The sequence below is a fragment of the Crotalus tigris genome, unplaced genomic scaffold (assembly GCF_016545835.1).
Source record: "Crotalus tigris isolate CLP2741 ecotype Arizona unplaced genomic scaffold, ASM1654583v1 scf7180000018485.2372832, whole genome shotgun sequence".
NCBI classification, from domain to species: domain Eukaryota; kingdom Metazoa; phylum Chordata; class Lepidosauria; order Squamata; family Viperidae; genus Crotalus; species Crotalus tigris.
In genome coordinates, this window is record NW_024097033.1 from 177,411 (window position 1) to 197,819 (window position 20,409).

Below are 20,409 nucleotides of genomic sequence, written 5' to 3' on the forward strand. Positions count from 1 at the left end.
GAGAATTAGGGGTCTGAAAGAAGATATGAATCAAGATTTGACAGAGATGGTGCTTAATGATCTAGCTGTTGTTCTGAATAGGGATAAAGATGGATTACGTAGAGAAGGGGAAAAAATTTACAGAGTTAACTCCTGGATTGCGAAACAAAAGAATCTGCCAAGAGATGTGGTGATCTACTTTGCAAAGAGATCTCTGCGTAATGAAATCATACAAGCTTTTTATAATAAGAGATTCCAGATTGCTGCCCAAGATGTCATTATTTTAAAGGAAATCCCATCCAAAATTTTAAGAAATAGAAAAGACTTTGCCTTTCTAGCTAATGAACTTAAAACAAGACTGATGCCATTCAGATGGGAGATTCCGATGGGTATTGTTTTGAGCCATGCGGGGACACGTTACAGACTTAATACGGTTGTTAAAGCCAAAGAGTTTTACAATACGGTCCTGGGAGCAGGCTCATCTTCATCTATGATTCAGAAAGCTCTGGGCGGCAAAGAGGTGGAACAGCAGTCTGAAGGATTAGGTCTGATTGCTGCTGGAAAGTCACAAGTGGAATGGCTGCGCCAAGCAGAGGTCAAAGAGCAGAGAATGACTCGTGCAGCACATAGACGTAAGGAAAAGGAACAACAGAAGAAAGAAGTTAAAGAATCTTCTCATGAAAGTGTCTCGTTGCCAGTGGGAGGAGCAAGACCCAAGAGTTCTGCAACACATTCTTTAATGGCAGATCTTCGGGCAGTCTTCTCCAGGCTCCTGGTCAAGGGAGATGGCAAAGTTCCTGACCTGGAATGTTAACGGCCTTAACTCCCCCCAGAAAAGAAAGAAATTTTTTTATTACCTAAAGCAACATAATAATGATATTATTTGTTTGCAGGAAACTCATATTCTACTTAAAGATCAAAAATATTTAGCCAATGCTCGTCTAGGATCTCATTTTGTATCTCCTGCCCCTGGGAAAAAAGGGGGTGTGGTTATTTACGTTAAGCAAAGTCTACCAGTCTGTCTGGTAGAATCAGATCCTCAAGGAAGATATGTTATGATTGAACTTGGTTTATATGGTAAGAAAATACTTATAGTGGGACTGTACGAACCAAACCAGCAACAGGAACAATTTTATAGATTGTTACATCAGAAAATAACTTCACTGGACTATAGATATGTGATATTAATGGGAGATTGGAATGGTGTTTTAGATACACAAAGGGACAAAAAAGGTTCTTCTACCTTTTTTAAACAGGCCAAATTACCTAAAGCCTTTTTTGATCTGAAAGAGGACTGGGAGCTGAGGGATTATTGGCGTGAACGTAACCAAGCGGAGAGAGACTTTACCTTTTTCTCAGATAGACATCAATCTTTTTCAAGAATTGACTTTTTCTTGATTACAACTGACTTATATAATAGGGTAAAGAATGTAAAAATCTTTCCTAGGTCATTGACGGATCATAGTCCAGTTTGGATGGAATTGGCTGATGAAAAAGAGGAGAGGAGATCCTGGAGGGTGAATGAGAACTTATTTAGATAAGAAAGGAATGTTCAAAAATTAAAGGAGTGCTTAAAGGATTGTTTTGCTTTAAATATGCATAAGGGAACATCAATATCAATGGTATGGGATGCAGGTAAAGCTTTCATGCGTGGGATTCTGATAAAAATGAATAATGTCCATAGACAAAAGCAGATCCAGAAACATAAGGAACTGGAAGATGAGATTAAATTAAAAGAAAAGTCTTTGATTCTAAATCCTTCAGATGAAAAGGTTAAAGAATCTATAAAGTTGCTAAAAACACAATTTAACATGTTGATGGCTGATCAAACCGCAACTAACTTATTGTTTATGAAACAAAATACATTTTGTAATGCTAATAAACCAGGGAGATGGTTGGCCTATCAATTAAGAAAGAAACAGAGACAGAGAATTATAGATAAAATAAATTATAATGGTAAATTAGTGTATCAGAAGGAGTTGATCAAGAAATCTTTTCTAGATTATTATCAAAAATTATATAAGAGTACCAATGTACAAATTTTAGATATAAATAATTATCTAAGTGAGGCTTTCCTAAACTAACAGAAGATCAGAAACAAGAAATTAATGGTTTAATTACCAGTGAGGAAATTGTGACAGTTATTAAGCAATTAAAATTAGGTAAAGCGCCGGGTACGGATGGTTTGACATCCATTTATTATAAAACCTTAGTAGAAGAGATGATTCAACCTTTATGTGAGCTTTTTAATAATATATTACAGGGCTCAGAGATTCCTCCGTCATGGCGCAGTGCTTTTATATCCTTGATTCCAAAAGAGGATCAAGATCTTACTTTACCAAAGAATTATAGGCCTATATCTCTCTTAAATGTAGATTATAAGATTTTTGCAAAAATTTTAGCTAATAGGCTTATGAGGGTTTTGCATCAGCTTATACATAAGGATCAGTCGGGTTTTATAACCGGTAGGTATATGAAAAATAATGCTAGACAAATTATCAATTTATTAGAATATTTAGATAAGAATAACCAAATCTCTGCAGGGCTGAAGAGTAATTGAGGAGATGAATTTTGGAGAAAAAATATTACAAGCTTTTGGTGCTATATATCAAAAACGAACGGCACAACTTATTGTTAATGGGGGTTTGTCAGAGGTTTTTACAATAGTAAAAGGTACAAGACAGGGATGTCCATTGTCACCGTTACTGTTTGTTCTAACATTGGAAATTTTGTTGATTAAAATTCGAGAGTCGCAGGAAATAAAAGGAATAGAAGTTAACAAAAAAGAATACAAGTTAAGAGCTTTTGCAGATGACTTGGTGGTTACTTTGTCTCAACCTACCTATTCTGTAGTAAAGTTACTACAACTGATTTACCAATATGGACGGGTTTCAGGTTTTAAAATTAATAATAATAAGACTAAAATATTATCTAAAAACATGACTAATCGGGACAAGCAGATTTTGGTTAATTTGACTGATTTTGAAGTTGTTGATAAGATAAAATATTTGGGGGTTACTTTATCTGTTTCTAATGTAAAATTGTATAAGAATAATTATGAAAGGCTGTGGGTCAGGGTACAGAAAGACTTGAAGAATTGGGAGAAGTTACAGTTATCTCTTATGGGAAGAATTGCAGTGATTAAAATGAATGTCCTACCAAAATTTCTCTTTTTGTTTCAAATGCTACCTATTTTAAAGAATGAAGTTAATTTAAATGAATGGCAGAAAGGCATTAATAAATTTATTTGGGCAGGGAAAAAACCAAGGGTAAAGCTTAAAATTATGCAAGACTTCCGTGAGAGAGGTGGACTCAAGGTACCGAATTTGAAATTATATTATGATGCTGTGGTTTTAACATTAATTAGTGATTGAGTAAATTTAACAAATGTAGAAATATTCCATCTGGAGGGTTGGGATTTACTTTTTGGATGGCATGCCTATTTAATTTTTAATAAAAAAGTGGATTGGGTTTTTAAATCTCATATTATAAGGATTTCTCTACTTCGGGTTTGGAGGAAATATTATAAAAGTGATTTTAAAATACCATTATGGGCTATACCTTGGCATGCGATAGAGGGGATAAGGAGAGGAGTTAAAATGGATAGGGTCTCTTATACACAACTACTTAGATGGGATGGCCAAAATTGGCAGTTAAAATCTTTGGAAGATTTAGTACATGAAAATATTACCTATTCATGGTTTCAATATAGACAAATAGTGGATAGATGGAAGATGGATCGTAATATGGGCTTGCTTAGAGAAGATGAAAATCTTTTTAAACAAGTAAAGGATCAAAGACGAACTCACATTAAGAGAATTTACGGGGTTCTAGTGGAACTGGATTCAGAATCAGAACTAATCAAAGACTGTATGATTAAATGGGCACAAAATTTTGGTGAACCAGTTCTACTGGATACCTGGGAAACTATCTGGGTGAGGAATGTTAAATTTACACAAGCCCAGAACTTAAGGGAGAATTTTTATAAAATGTTTTATAGATGGCACCTTGATCCACAAAAAATGTCTTTTATGTATCCTGACTTACAGCCTAAATGTTGGAGATGTGGTTGCCTGGACGCCACTTATTATCATATTTGGTGGTCGTGTAAAAATATAAAAGCTTTTTGGATTAAGATATGGTGGAATATTCAGAGAATTTTTAGAAAGAGGGTAAAATTTACTCCACAATTGTTTTTGTTAGGTATTGTTACTGATTGTGATGCTAAGGAGGTTATATTGATGTTGAATTTGATTACAGCTGCAAGGCTGTTAGTAGGGCAATATTGGAAGAAGGAATCTTTGCCTACCTTGCAAGAGTGGCTTTTTAAAGTTTCTTATTTGGCGGAAATGGCAAAGATTTCGGCTTTCTTAAAGGAGCAATCGCAAGAAAAAAATTTTGCCGTATGGGAAAAATGGATAAATTTCACACAATACAAATTGGATATAAAAAAATATCATTTAGCCTTTTTATAACTTGTATATAAATTTTGATATTTTATAGATTGCACTTTTTCTCTTTTTTCTTTTTTTTATCTTTTTTCTTCTTTTTAAGCACTTTTTCTTTTTAATGCTTATGTTTTTTTTGTTATATATATCTTATTGTTAATTATTTTATAAGTTGTTTAATTTTTTTTTAGGATTTTTAAAATTTTAATTAAGCCTATATTCAGCTCTGGGAAGCTGGGGGGGGATGGAGGGGGTGGTTTGGGAGGGGTTGGGTGAGGGTTGTTTTGTTTTTTTGTTGTCTTTTTTGTTTTTTGTAAAAACTCTTAAAATTTTCAATTAAAAAAAAATAAACACAATAGGACTTGTTACTCGGTGGCAATTAGTATGAACATATTCATAGAAGAATTATTCCAAATTAATAAATCTCAGCCCTGAGCAAGTCCCATAAGCACTCCCAATAAACATCTCTAATGGAAAGAAAGAGGGCTGAACCTGGTTGTCAACAGACCGCAGCACACTTCCGGGGGCAACAGGATGCCCTGCAATCCTAGATACCGACATATGGTAAACAGTCCAGCAACCTCTGTGCAAATGAAATCAACCCTGGTTTTAAAAGCTGCAGCATTCAGGAACCAGGGAGATAACATTTGCGATTGCAATTCGGAACACGCTAAAACCCGATATTACTATTAAACATATTAACAAACGCTACAAAGATCGCACAGCGTCTCTTGCACGAACTGGTTTAAAAATCTAAAAAGCACTTCTGTAACATTCGGGGAGGGGGGACTTCAATGGAAGCCTAAACTAGATTGCTGAATATGTATGATTTAAAAAAAAATCAAGATATTAAACTGATGCGTAGACTTGGCCCTGCAATACAACGCGTACTGAATTAACACGTCAGACGGAGGCTCATAGGAATTGAACTGTTCTTGCACATCCCCGCGACCACTCCATCCTTTTACACGTCCTGCTCTTCTAGCCTTCTTGTTCCTGCGCAATCCCAGAGGGAATCCTTGCCACGTGATGATAACACTTCATACGCGCTTAGGAAAACTCCTTAAAGGGACCATTGCGTTTACAGACCAATGGAGGAGAAGGAGGAGAGTCATGCAGGTGAGAGGAAGGACGGAATTCTCCACTGACAGCAGGAGGGGCAGCAAAAAAGAAGGGGGGGGGGAAAGCCCAGAAGACCCCGACCCACCCGCGCTCCACTTGGGGTGGTCGACCTCAGTCAAGGGCGTCCCCATCCCAGGCAAGCCCCTTCCACTTTCTTCTCGGTGCCAGGAAGAAGCCCCCATTAAGGGGCTGCCTTCTCGCTTGTTCAACCGCCCGCCACCTTTCCCTTGTTACCTCCTCGGCCGGGGAGGCTCCTCGACCTCAAAACAGAACTCCCCTCGAACGCTCTCTTCAGTACAATATGGCGGTGCCCTCGGCAATTTCCGCGAGACGCTCGGTAATTTCCGGCCGCCAGGAAAGGCCGGCCGGAAAACGCGCGCGACTTTCTCTGGAGGGCAGAGAGAGAAAAACGAAGGGCGTGCGCGGCGGACGGATATCTATCTCTATGAAGTGCGGAAGGATCCGTTGTGGTCTATATAAGCACTGCAGAGAAGGAACACGTTCTCTTTGAGACGGCGGTGTACTGGTGGTTTGTTGCCGGCTGGGGGTTTTCCTGCTTTCTCTTGCAATTGACACTTCGGCGCCATCATGGGATTTGGGGACCTGAAATCTCCCGCCGGGTTGCAGCTCCTGAACTCCTTCTTGGCAGATAAAAGTTACATCGAGGGGTGAGGGGCCCAGACAGCAGCTTTCTCGCGTCTTGTCTTTCTGTGTGTCCCTGTGCGGGAGCCTTTGGGGAAAGCGTTTCTTTCTCCGCTCGCTCTCGGCGTTGTAGGCCCTGGTAGCCTTTCGTTGACGCGATTTCCCAAGTAAATTCAGGAAGGATCCTGCGGTCAGGCCTGGCTCTGAGCTTTAATAGCGCCATGCGATCAAATGAAGAGCGGGCGTTTCTTTTTACACTCCGAAGGCAGGGAGCATAATTACATTATAACGAATTTAACCTTCTCATTGTCATCATTCCTGGAACGTTCAACATTGTTTTAATCTACGTTACCTTGGTTTCGTTTTTCCAAAACCATAAGCGATTCTTATTTTACAGCGTGCTAGGAGAATGAATTGGCTAATAAAAAACTGACCGGCAGAGATTTGAATCGAAACCATTTGCAGCTCAAAAGTTCTACAGCAGATGTTGGGTCTATTTTTTATAAATGAGCTTATGTTGGAAATGAACTTTGCAATTAACTGTTCGAATTATAACTAGTGAAACACTATGGAATGAAGGGAAAAATTAAAACTGAGCCTGAGTTGTCAATGGCATGGAACAATTTTTATTTGGGGTTAATTGGTAGATTTAATACACCCCCTAGGTATGTCAGATGAAATGGAAGTTGCAATTTAAGAAAGTTGCTTTTAACAAGGACTTCCCTTCCTCTTTTCTTATGAATCCATCTACTCCAGTATGAAGATACTTTATGACTGTGGTCAGTGCCTCTTACTAAAGAACCAGCCCTAAAGATCACACTCTTAATACCGGGACTGGATTGCTCTATTCAAAGCTCAGTGAACTGGATATAAAAAGGAAAGGTCTGCTAATTCCCATCAGATAGTTGCATCTGAAGAGCCACCTAGTGTCGATCATTAACAAGTTCAGCCACCCTTTAATTTTCCCAAAGGTGAAAGTTGCAAAGCAACCATAGAATCAATACAATGGGTGTTTATAGTAATTATGGTACTTCCTGTGGTAAATTAAAGTGGCTTTGCTAATTAAAATTCATGGTTACATTACTTTTCCTGTAGGTATGTTCCATCACAGGCAGATGTTGCTGTATTTGAAGCACTTGGTTCATCCCCTCCTCCTGAGTTATACCATGCCCTCCGCTGGTACAATCACATTAGATCTTATGAGAAACAAAAAGCAAGGTGAGGCTCGTTTGTGCTATTTGCATTTCTGTTTCTGGTCTGCCTACAGATTGTGTTTCAGATGAAGCTCACAGAGATATAAAATATTCTTTTTTTCAAAAATTTAAGAGTTTGGGGTATTTTTCCAATAGGGATATGGAAAATATTATTTGCATAGGAAATTGCCAAGGATGGCCCATGTTTCCAAAAACATGCATGTTGAACTGCTCTGGTCTAGCTCAGAACACCAGGGCTATTTTAATCCAAGCAGAAGTAGTTAGGGGGAAGAATGGGGAAAAGACCAGGGATGTTGGTGGCTAAGGGGGGGGGGGAGAGAAAGGAAGACCTGGGAAGATGGGGGTTCCCTGGAGTATATTATGCAGAGTTTGTGACAAGGGAGAAAAGGCATTAGAAGATTGGGGATGAGCTTCTGAGATAAGAGGCTATATGTTGCCCATCTTGCTATCAAAAATGATTCTGGGTGAGGGAAGGCACTGGAAATGATGGAGAGTCCCAAGCAGAGAAAGACAGCAGCGTGCATGAACCTTGCCTGCACACTCACCTGAATATGTTTTATCCAGAACTACCAAAATAAAACTTAAATATTTCCTCTTTTGTATCACATCCACAGTACAGTGGCCAGTAATATAAAGTTCTCCATTCTGTATTTTTAAGAAAGTAAGATTGTTATAACTGGGTCATTTTAAATTTGTAATTCACTTTTCCTGATGAATGCCGTTGAATAAATTGCATTATAGACTTACAAGTAGTCCTCAATTTACCACAACTGGAATCAGAATTTCTGTTGTAAGTTGTTGCTGTCATAAATCATCACATGACTCAGTTTTACAACAACTTAACAATTGAATCATTGTAAGTATGAATCCAACTTAACCAATGCCATTTTTTGCCAAAAACCAGCAAAAAACAGACATAATTGCAAGGTGGTTGCCAAGTGCCGGAATTTCAATCACATGATTGCAGGAATAGGTTGACAGCTGTAAGTTCAAATTTAGATCATAACTGACTTTTTGGAGGCTGTTGTTAATCAAATGGTTGTAAGCAAGGACTACCTATACAAGAGATGGGGTGTTTACATTTTAAAACCAGAAGCTTTCATGGTCCACATAGTCTAAATCTGATCCAAGTAGATTTAGAAAATTCCCAATTTCAGGAATTATTTAATCTGATTTAATATTAGTGTATTGATAAAAAAACTTCTGAAGACAATGGCATTGTTAGCTAAATCAATGACAGCAAGTCTCCCTCACTGATGCTCAGACCTATGCTGGAGATACATTATAAGTAACCATTTAAATTGCAATTTGCCTGCAGAGCATCAGGTGCCTATGAAGTTGGTATCACTACTTTTGATATTTCAATATAGCTAAGGATAGCTGTTAATTGGTTGGCAAAGGGAGGCTGCACTTCTACAGCTTTATTCTGGACTATACTGAAGTAATAGGAATGTAGGGTCAACAATTAAATGCTACTTGTTTTCTAGTCTGCCTGGTGTGAAGAAAGCTTTGGGAAAATATGGCCCTGCAGATGTTGAAGACAGTACGGGCACTGGTGGAGATAACAAAGATGATGATGACATTGACCTTTTTGGTTCTGATGAAGATGAGGTACCCCAAACTTCTTCCTATTAATTTTGTGTGGGGCTTAGATAAATAGCAGCATGAACTTAATTGAATTATGTAATAGAATATAATGCAGTTGAGGTTAAACAGTTAAGACACTGAAACACTACAAATGCTGCCCAATTGGGCTAGTTTGCACATCTCAGAATTGTAATGGAATATATTTAGCTTCTCAGTGGATTTCAATGTTTCTACAGAGGTTGCTCAGCTTGATATTTTCTGTTTGTCAGAATCACATCTAATTCTAATTAATATCAGCCCCATGTGTGAAGCAAGGTACACAGTTAATTTGAAATTCTGTTCAGTTGGTTGGTGGTCTGAAGGAGGAACAATTATGTGTAAAATCTATTGCACAGAAAGATCATTTTAAATGAGAGCAAACCCTACTCCCTACTGGCACTGATTATGTTACCTACTTCAGTAATGAAGCCTCTTCAAGAAAACAGACAAGCTCAGAGAGCACAAAGGACTGCACAGTTAAAAATACTCTCCTCTATAGAAGGATCATTTTGTGTGTGTGTGTGTGTGTGTGTGTGTGTGTGTGTGTGTGTATATATATATATATTGTTTTATCAATGTATAAAATACAAAGAAAAATAAAAATAAGAAATTAAGGGAAGAAAAGGCATTGACCTCCAACTCTTTTTAGCACAGTACAAGATAACATTACAACCTCAACTTTTTACGGTTAAACAATAGTGTAATAATAATAAAGTTGGAAGGGACCTTGGAGGTCATAGAGTCCAACCCCCTGCTGAGGCAGGAAATCCTACACCATTTCGGACAGATGGCTGTCCAGTCTCTTCTTAAAAACTTGCAGTGTTGGAGCATTCACCGCTTCTGGAGGCAGATTGTTCCATTGGTTAATTGTTCTAACTGTCAGGAAGTTTCTCCTTAGTTCCAGATTGCTTCTCTCTTTGGTTAGTTTCCACCCGTTGCTTCTTGTCCTGCCTTCAGGCGCTTTGGAGAATAGCTTGACTCCCTCTTCTTTGTGGCAGCCCCTGAGATATTGGAACATTGCTATCATGTCCCCCCTCGTCCTTCTCTTCATTAAACTAGACATACCCAATTCCAGCAACTGTTCCTCATATGTTTAACAACAAATATATTGGCAAAACCAAAGTCAGTTTCATTTTTTTTCATCACAAGCACAAAATCCATAAGTGATAGCCAAATAAAAAACAAATTCAGTGTATTCTCTGATCCTTTAACTTTAAAGGGAAAAATATTTTTTCATCCATTTTAAAACACTAAGGTTTTCTTTAAAACCATTTCTAAAATTAAAACTTTCTAATACATCTTTTTTTAACTTCCTCTTAGCATACATATATTAAAGTTCACTTTTACACCAATAAAATTCCAATTAACGCATTAAATTTGGATCACTCCCTCCAAATTTTCCTCATAAAATGTTTTTTTATACATCCTTTTTAAAACTCTAGGTTTTTATTTAAGCCTTTTTAATGCTGCGACCCCCCCCCCAACCGGTTGTAAGTCGAGGACTACTCAACCGGTTGTAAGTCGAGGACTACTCAACTGGTGCAGCACCATTTGCAGAATGGGACTTTTGGCGGGCTCAGCAGAGCAGAGACAGCCTGGACAATTCCTATTGGCTTTTGAAAGCCAATAGAATTAGACTATTCAAGAGAGTCTATTCTATTGGCTTTCAAAAGCCAATAGAATAAAAGGGAGTAGCACAGTTTTAGTCACTCACAGCAAAGACCAAGCTACAAATTACTAAAAATAATAAACTACAACCACAACTTTCTGCCATTTTTCTCCATCAATTTTTTTAACGATAGTCCACGCTTATTTTAGCTTGCCTTAGCAGCCTCCTACCTTGTTTAACAAGAAGAACTCCCCAAAATGGCGTAGATCAGGGGTCCCCAACCCCCGGTCCGTGGACCAGTACGGGCCACGGCATGCTAGCAACCGGTCTGCACAAATAAAGCCCCATCCACAGGATGCAGGCAGCATACAAAACCACGCCCCCTCCGTTCTGCAGAAAAATCTCCATGTAACCAGTCCCTGGTGCCCAAAAGGTCGTGGACCTCTGATGTAGATCTTCAAAAAGGAATAACAGACTGTAGCTAAAGAGAGCCTCTTTTAGTTTAATAAAGATTAATAATCTTTTAAAATAATTAAGAAATAAAAGGCACAACTTACTATCCATTTGAAAAATAAATTTCAAAACAGCTGCTTCTTCAACAATAAATTAATTGCAGCCCCCCCCCCAAGCTTTCAGCACACTCCTGAAGCTTCTTGCAGATCTTAGCTGTATCAGGATTTTGAGGAATAATTCCAAGACTTTTCCTAACCCAGGAGAGTCATAAAAACTAAAGGAATGCCAGTTCTTTCCGTTGATAGTTGAAGAAGCTACATTCCAGGGGGAAAATCCCTCAGGGTTCCTTCCCTGGGCGTATCGTTCAGTTGGCCATCTTTCCACCGGAAGTCCCCAAAAAGTCCCTTAGATTGGCTGCCAACGTGAAATTCTGCAGGGATGATGTGTGAGTAATAAAAATGTTTCTCTTTAGGAGCCAAATGGCTCCTAATAACTACCTTAGCTATTTAGGAAAAAATGTAACTTTTTCATGTTACAATTGAACCCATGACCGATATAAATTATCTCACATAATACAAGATATTTTTTTTTCTAAGCAGCATGAGCCCCCAATAGAGCCAAGTCATTCCTTCACTTAGAGCAGTGTTTCCCAAACTGACTGACTTAGAGTGAGGGCACTGGAGCAAAATGGGCACATGGTTTCTGTAAATACTGACAAACTAAACCACTTAGTTTAGAGCAGTGTTTCTCAACCTTGACAATTTTAAGGCATGTGGACTTCAACTCCCAGAATTCCACAGCCAGCATTCAACTCCCAGAATTCTGGGAGTTGAAGTCCACATGCCTTAAAATTGTCAAGGTTGAGAAACACTGGTTTAGAGACAAGGACACTACAGAGTCCACTTGGAGCTGGCAATGAGGGCAACAGAAAAGACTTACTAACTTGACATTATGTGGCAGGTTTGGACTACAGTTTTGAAGCAAGACAGTTTGTCTTGTCTTATTGAGATTCCTTTCAGATCCTATATAATGCAAAGGGATATAAGATTGTAAACAAAGTTGTGAAATTAAAATTTCTCTAGTGAATGAAAAGGTTGGTGCATTGGAGTATGGTTTTATTAGTTCTTTTGGAACTTTCTACGGCCTTCAGTGCAATTTGACCACTGTCTTTTGGGGTTACCGGATAAATCTGGGCCTTTGGTAAGCATTGTAGTCGTTTGAGTTTAGTTGTATCCAGAACAGAGACTATTGTTTCTTATAGCTCAATAAAAGGATTGTACTCACTTTGAGAAGTCTCTTAGATCTTAAGCTGTTCCTTCACTACAAAATAGTAGCAGATGAGTTCATTTGAACAATAATAATTTGTGATAACAGCTGGTTTCAAGCGGTCATATCAGACAACACTTTTCCCCAATAGGTGATTTCGGACTATGAAAAATAATCCCTTTAACTTTACAAAATAATTCCGTCTTTAATTTAGCCATTTAATTGATGGTTGTGGTATAACTTAAGATTTGCAATTATATCATGTTAATTTTATTTTTGAATTTATTGAATATTAATATGAGCCTTTTGTGTGTGTGTGTGTGTGCTGTATTTTAGTGGAAATACTTGGTAGAAATTTAAGAAATCATTAAATAATGCTTTACTCTAAAACCACAGTGGATAGCACAACCTATCCAATCTTCGCTGACTTTGAAAAGGCTAAGTAGGCTTAAATCACAGTAAATTTTGTATGGATGATTTTTGGGAAAGCTTAGGGCAGTAGTCTAGACTGGGAAAACAAATTAAAAAAAAAGATAGTCAGAAAGCACTTTTGTATTTTTGCCAAGAAAACTGTAGACACATAGTAATCATGGAATCGGGAATCATGCCCCACTTGAGGGGAAGCTTTACTTTATATTCTGTAATAAATATTAAAGTTGTCTGTAGATAGTGTTTTAAAATTAAAATCTTATCTTTTTCAAAGCTTTGCATTGGTGACATGATGAATAAAGACCAAATCACCATCTTTCGTCTGAAATTATGATGATTTGTTTTTCTGAAAGATCCAATTGAGTTTGAGCTTGATAAAGAAATAATTGCTTTATTTTATTTAACTTTGTTTTTCATTTCTTCAGGAAAGTGAAGAAGCAAAAAAGTTAAGGGAAGAGCGGCTTGCTCAATATGAATCAAAGAAGGCCAAAAGTAAGTTGTCAGTCCTTCAGCACTCCTTAAATTTACTCAGTCAGTTATTTCCTAGATTAACCATAGTCTGTCTCAGGTCACTGTGTATAAGCATTACAGACATATTTCTCATTACAGCAGTGATTCTCAACCTTTCTAATGCCGTGACCCCATAATACAGTTCCCCATGTTGTGGTGACCCCCAAGTGGATGTGGCCACCAATAAGAGGGAGTAGGACAGCTAGGGAAAAGGGAAAAAAATGGCGGACAGCATGGTTTGGTGACCCCCGTGAAATGGTCATTCGACCCCAAATGGGGTCCCGACCCACAGGTTGAGAACCACTGCATTACAGGTATTGCTTTGATTTGAAAATGTATCATTACAGTTCAAATGTCTGAATACAGGTGAAGATAAATTTCAGGGCTCTAGAAATAGTACAACATCTTAAATTATGTATTTTTCTGTCAATTGTGAAATACTGATTTCTCCTCATAGCAAATATGTGATTCCACAGGTACTGGCCTGAAACTGTTCTGTGCTGTAGCAGTTGCAGTATTCCAACTGTGGGAAAATAGCCGTTACGCTTGCAGAATGCTCCTTTCCCAACCAGGAGAAGAGAATTGCAGTGTAACGAACAATATATCTTGTATTCTTCTCCTATGAGGATTAAATTTAATCTTATTTTGCAGTTTAGAAGTTTTAAACATTTAGTGTGTGATATTTTCAGTTTTTTTTTCTAAATAGAAACAACTTTTTTTATATACTATCACTAGGTTATATAAGGAAATTTGTTACAGTGCTGTTGCTATGATGATGTTAATCCATTCAGTCATGTCTGACTCTTGGCAATTCTATGGACCAAGTCTCTCTACATCTTCCAATCTTGCACTATCACTTTGGCAGTTGCTATAACTTCCTGAAATTATGTGAAACAACCTGCTTTTATTGAGTTATTCTTTGGTTTCTCTAGAACCAGCACTGGTTGCCAAGTCATCCATTTTATTAGATGTAAAACCTTGGGACGATGAAACAGATATGGCCAAATTGGAGGAATGTGTCCGAAGCATTCAGGCTGATGGCTTAGTGTGGGGATCCTGTAAGTAATTGGCTGGAGATAGAAAACTTATGGCTTATTACTTTTAGAATACACTTCACATTCGTAAGATCTTGATATAGTTGAATTGCTTCTTAAATCATGTCCCCAAAAGTTTGTAGAGTTTATTGTTTCCATTTCACAAAATAACGGGCTGTTTGTTGAGAACTTCCAATGGTGAAAAGGTAGGGGCAGTCAAATTTCTTAGTTGAGTACCCCAAAATGGAATTTTGGCTGTGTTGTGGACTAACAATAGTAACAATATTTAGACTTACATACCACCCCATAGTGCTTCACAGCACTCTCTGGGTGGTTTACAATGTCAGCATTATTTGCATATTGCCCCGAACAATCTGGGCCTCATTTTACTGACCATGAAAGGCTAGGCTAACCTTGAGTCTTGTCAGGATCAAACTTAGGCTGTGGGGAGGGCTTGCCTGCAATATTGCATTCTAACTTTTGCACCACCAAGACTCCTAGATTAGATCATTGAATTCTGATGGCCTATGTAATTTACCTTATCTCATCCTTTGTTTAAGAGTCTGAGATGCATATAGAGGTGGATTATTTTGCCATATAGAACCTCTTAAGTAAAAGTTATCTTTGCATCTGATAGCTAAAGGTACGTAGACTAGCATCATTCTCTTCTCCACTCCACTGTTTTTGCAAGGCATATATCCATTGACACAGAAACAGCTTTTTAAATTTACCAAACTTCCCCTAACTCCTTGCAAACAATGTCATTTGCACATTACCTTAAACTGGGTTTGTTCCTTATTGCTGTTCCTGTATATGATAGTCTTCAATGCACTTAGGTAATTTTTCTTATTGGAACCTTTCAATAAACATAAGTTTACTACAACATTTGAAACTTAAATGATCAATATTGTAGGAGAAAAGTTGTGTCCTTACAACATTCATCATTTATAGCAATAAATTATGTATTGCCATAAATCAGGAGTTTGCTGGTACTTTTCCAGACTAATACATTTTATTAAAAGACATCACTAAAGAGTGTGCTGCTAGAATCCTTCTATAAAACAATGAATGGGAAGAGCTTTTAAATTCACTTCTTAGCTGCTATACTTCAGGAGGAGTTGCTGTATGAGGGAACCTGTAATTCAAGTTCCTGAATTCTTGCTTCTATACCTTATCCACACTGAATATCTATTACAGGGGATAAACATATAGAATAGATAATCCGTTTTAACAGTTGTTTTATTATCTTTCCAGCCAAACTAGTTCCAGTTGGTTATGGAATAAAGAAACTTCAAATTCAGTGTGTAGTTGAAGATGATAAAGTTGGAACTGATATGTTGGAAGAGAAGATCACTGCATTTGAAGATTATGTACAATCAATGGATGTGGCAGCTTTCAACAAAATTTAAGTTGTAGCTTCGGGAATAAAACTATTGCAGCAGAAATGTTGTGATTTGTTCTCTTCAGTATTTGACTTAAAAAATCAAGTTTACAATTGAAGTTTGTAGGTTCAAAAGAAACACTGTAATTTGAATTCCCTCAGTTCAGAGACAGAAGTACCATAGTCCCACTCTTATCTTGGGAGAAATTCCAAGTTGTGATTTTACACTGTTGAACCAAATCCCCTCTAATTAATTGAATAGTTCTTTACCTGACATAGTGGGTTGCTCTGACATTTAAAACACTGGAGGAGGAGAAATTTAAAAGGCTAGATGGGTAAACAGCAGAGAATGGCTTATTTCATAAGATTCCTCTCAAACTTAATGGTGTTATGTATGAGTCACCTAAGGAGAATTCACCTAAACCCATCATACACTAAACCAGTGATGGCGAACCTATGGCACGGGTGCCAGAGGCGGCACTCAGAGCCCTCTCTGTGGGCACGCACGCGATCACCCCAGTCCTAAGCCTTCATCTGGGTTTTATAAAACCTTTTCGCTTTAGGCCTCCGCCACCATGTACAAAAAAAAAAAAAAAGGTTCAATCAGTCAATTTCAACTTCTCACAGGAAAAAAAAAAGATCTTGCACAGTTGGAATTGATTGATTGAACTTTTTAGTCCCACCCAGTCTGCCGTTACCACCGTAGCCACACCCAGCCAATTGGCAACACCCCCCCCTCCCAGCACTTGATGATGCATAAGTGGGTTTTGGGTTGCACTTTGGGCACTCAGTCTCTAAAAGGTTCGCCATCATTGCATTAAACAAATGGATCATCAGATAAATCAACCCAAAGTTCTTACTCAAGGCAAAAATACCTTCAGTTCATAGACAAATGTTGGATGAGATGCCAAAAAGTACGGTAGTATAACATTGGTCTATTTGACTTGCTGATTATGTCAAATGCATTCTTTAAATGATCTTGGATCCCATTAATATTGAGATCTCAAATGCTTTTCTGTATGTAGTTAATGTGTTGTCATCTTCATTGTCGCTCTGAAAGCTCATGTGACAGAGTACACATGAACACCTCAGCCCTACAAATTATCAGCGGAATCGTCTTTCACCAAATTCTAAGTTGATGTTGATAGGTACCTTAGAGTTTTTGACTTGGGATGCATTTGAAAAATTAATGAAAGGCTGGTTGGTTGGCTGCTTCTGCTTTTTTAGTGGTGTTTGTTCATCTTAGTCTTTTGAACATTACATCCATTTATGTCTATCCATGGAGCCTTTGGAAGGCTTTTTTTTTTTTTTTTTTAGTGCTTTACTAGTTTGCTTCCTAATCTTGGGGATGTATGCTCTTTTGGATCCTGCTGAAGCAGTCTGGCATGCTTTGGTGAAAAGGTTATGTTTGAAACTTGCTTTGAGATCTGTTTGCTGCATTTCTTCAGTCTACCCTTTTGGCATTGAAAGTACAAAAAGGATTGTTTTCTGAGCAAAGATGCAAGCATGACTCAAGATTACTTCTTTGTTCTGTTAATGTACTTTACATTTAAGATATAAATGTTGGAATCCAGACAGGCAAGGATTGATTTGAATTTGGTCCTTGTTTGCGCCTCAGTCCTAGGCAGCACCTTCCTCCCCCCCCCCAATGCAGAAAATCTGCATTGCAGATGAATCTTAGAGTGAAGGAAAAATCCATATTCCTTATTCTTGGGGTAAGGTTGGGCCTAGGCAAAAGATTCTGAAACAATTTTAAAAGCAACTTAATGGACTGACTAGAATTGAATATTTTCTGCCCAGATGCCCTAGTGCTCTAGAGGATGTAACTGATTGGAAAGAATGTTTCTCTCTTCTGAAAAAGACTCAAAACTCAGACATTATTAGTAATCTGTGTTCCCTTCAGCATATAGTATACACGGGGCAAATAATATTGGTCTATTCTTAAAGTTGAAGGAAAGCTAGAACTAGAAAATATGGGCAATAAAGCTCCAGATAAGTGCTAGGTGATAGCAACCTGTTGTTGTTAATTGCGAAGTCGTGTCCGACCCATTGTGACCCCATGGACAACATTCCTCCAGGCCTTCCTGTCCTCTACCATCTTCTGGAGTCCATTTAAGCTCACGCCTACTGCTTCAGTGACTCCATCCAGCCACCTCATTCTCTGTCATCTCCTTCTGTTACTCTCAATCTTTCCCAGCATTAGGCCCTTCTTTGATGAGTCCATCCTTCTCGTTAGGTGGCCAAAGTATTTGAGTTTCAACTTCGGGATCTGGCCTTCTAAAGAGCAGTCGGGGTTGATCTCTTCTAGGACTGACCGGTTTGAACGCCTTGCAGTCCTAGGGACTCGCAGGAGTCTTTTCCAGCACCATAGTTCAAAGGCCTCAATTCTTTGTCGCTCAGCCTTTCTTATGGTCCAACTTTCACATCCATACATTGCAGTTGGAAAAACCATAGCCTTGACTATACACACTTTTGTTGGCAGGGTGATGTCTCTGCAACCTGTAGAGCTTTCTATATCTGTTTCCTGCCATACTGGCTGTCTGGATTTGCATGCGGGTCTCCAAGCTTTGTTTTAATGAAACTTAGAACACACATAATTGGCTCACATTTTTTCTGCCAAATCATGAGCAATCTGAATCATTCTGCTGGAATACTGGGATACAGTATTTTACGGTCAAAACAAAACTTTGTTTTATGTAGCCCTGCATTCCATTTTGAAGTTTTGGCTTAAAAAGAACTTGCTTGTGAAATTCCCCACCCACCCACAAGTCTACATGGTTACCCAGCTGTCCCTTCTGTTTCGGGGTAAGTATTACCTGCTTCCAGGCATTTGGCAAGAAATTCAAATGTTTGTCTTTCTAGGGCCAAGCTTAAGTCTTTATAGCAGCGGTTCTCAACCTATGGGTCATGACCCCATTTGGGGTCGAACGACCATTTTACGGGGGTCGCCAAACAACTTGATCCACCATTTTTCCCCCTCAGGGGTCGCCGTCACACAAAGGTTGAGAACTGCTGCTTTATAGAAAGATAAAAAACACCACAGCTGAATAGACTAAGCAGTATCAGCAGACTCATCTTGATTGGTGACAGTCAATATTAAGTATCTTATTGAGGAATTCTGGTGGGGGGGGTCTGCCATTGAAGCTTATATTCCCCACCCCCAGTGTTGTTGAACTAATTATATAATTAATGTCACATCTGATTATTAGAAATGTTTGGTTGCAGATGGTTTCCTGGACCCAAATCTTACACTGGATAGCTGAACTTCAAATGTTATGATGAGATAAGTGATGTCAGCCCTGTAGGTAAACCAGAAAATCAACTTCATGGGGAGGCTAAAATTTTATTGTAATTGGTTATAATAACAGAATCTTGCAAGTCTGGGCTTTTCTCCTCTTCCTTATACTCCAGTGAATTAGGCTGGTGTTTGCCCGATATACTTATGAATACTATCTCTTTCTTCTGGAATTATAGCATACTTCAAACCTTTTAACTTCCTGCACATCTCCATCAGGGTCATCATGTTTATTCTCTGCAAGTAGAGATTGTGATTCCACTGCTCTGATACCTAGGTGGTTCCCTATGCATTGTAATTGAGCACATTCTTTTGATAAAGATTCTCTCTGCTGCAAGTGCATTTTCATTGGAACGTTTCAAATCTAATAAATTTAAAAGTGCTGTAAATTAATCCAAGCATAAAGTTTCTCAATGACTGTGAAAGCAAAACAAGTGATTGAAATTAATGGCACAAATGTTTCAATGGACATTGTTCAGTGGTGCATCATTCGGCTTGAAAAAATTCCCAGCCTTTCTGTTCTATAAACATAAGAAATCTGAAAGTTGCCCTGAGGAGGAAATGAGTCTTAATTCAGTATCATCCATCTAAATCTCATTCATAACCTGGTAGCTAAGAGAACTTGAAATCTTAAATAAGAAGTCTTTGTTTGAAAAAGAAAAGACAGTATCATTTGACTGCAGACCTTGTCTTGGATGGATTAATCGTCCCGTTAGTTTACAGTCAATACCAATTAGTGTTCAGTCTTTTCCTTCTAGCCTCCAGCTAATTTTAAAACTCCATACTTGTGCATGGCTCATTAGGGTAGATATCTGTTCTCAAGACATCATTGATTGTCTTTACATGGAGCAAACTATACATACTTGTTCTTCTTGCTTCAGCTGCCTAATGGAAATAATAATAAATCAACCCCAGTGTTTCAAGAATCTATATTCAATCAAGGAAGTCAGACTTGAATTTGCATATTTATTCAATCCACCTATCAATTCCTTCCCTGAGATAGAAAATGTTGTTTCATGGATTTAAGGCAGCAGCTCCCAAACTTTTCTATACCCCGTACCCCTAAAATGCTTCTGATATATTCTCACACCCCTTATAAAAGTTCAAAATAATGGCAACAAATTATGCATATACACTATAATTTTGAAAACCCAAGTTTTTGCACCTCTTGGAATATCGTCTCGCACCTCCAGGGGGTGCAAGCACCCCTGGTTGGGAACCCCTGGTTTAAGGTATCACAGGAAGGAAGTTGTTCTAAAAGCTGCCTTTTGCAGTTGTCGGTGATTTTGTCAATGGTGTTCAAGTGGTGCTCCAGTTTTGAGATTGCACTTGAGGCACCTGTTAATATTTGTACTAACTTTGCTTTCTTTTGACATAGTTGTTCTCTTTGCAGGTCTTTGT

The 20,409-nt window shown here is 38.2% G+C and overlaps 2 protein-coding genes and 2 non-coding genes across 4 annotated transcripts in view; 3 read left to right on the forward strand and 1 right to left on the reverse strand.

The window, feature by feature from the left end:
- The window catches only part of NDUFS1 (NADH:ubiquinone oxidoreductase core subunit S1), a 42,060-nt gene extending 36,145 nt beyond the window's left edge, over positions 1 to 5,915 (reverse strand). Inside the window, exon 1 of the mRNA XM_039352839.1 lies at positions 5,784 to 5,915. The gene's annotated coding sequence lies outside the window, so the exon portion shown is untranslated. The remainder of the gene's footprint in view (positions 1 to 5,783) is intronic.
- A 128-nt stretch (positions 5,916 to 6,043) lies between these two features.
- On the forward strand, positions 6,044 to 15,777 carry EEF1B2 (eukaryotic translation elongation factor 1 beta 2). The gene is made up of 6 exons (XM_039352841.1): positions 6,044 to 6,217; positions 7,287 to 7,409; positions 8,893 to 9,016; positions 13,214 to 13,280; positions 14,231 to 14,356; positions 15,587 to 15,777. Exons 1-6 carry the CDS (start codon positions 6,138 to 6,140, stop codon positions 15,739 to 15,741), a joined length of 675 nt encoding a protein of 224 aa, XP_039208775.1. The 5' UTR covers positions 6,044 to 6,137; the 3' UTR covers positions 15,742 to 15,777.
- On the forward strand, positions 13,070 to 13,146 carry LOC120312341. Its single transcript, XR_005557867.1, has one exon. It is a non-coding gene; the product is annotated as a small nucleolar RNA SNORD51 (small nucleolar RNA).
- On the forward strand, positions 13,767 to 13,900 carry LOC120312342. Its single transcript, XR_005557868.1, has one exon. It is a non-coding gene; the product is annotated as a small nucleolar RNA SNORA41 (small nucleolar RNA).
- Positions 15,778 to 20,409: the final 4,632 nt, after the last annotated feature.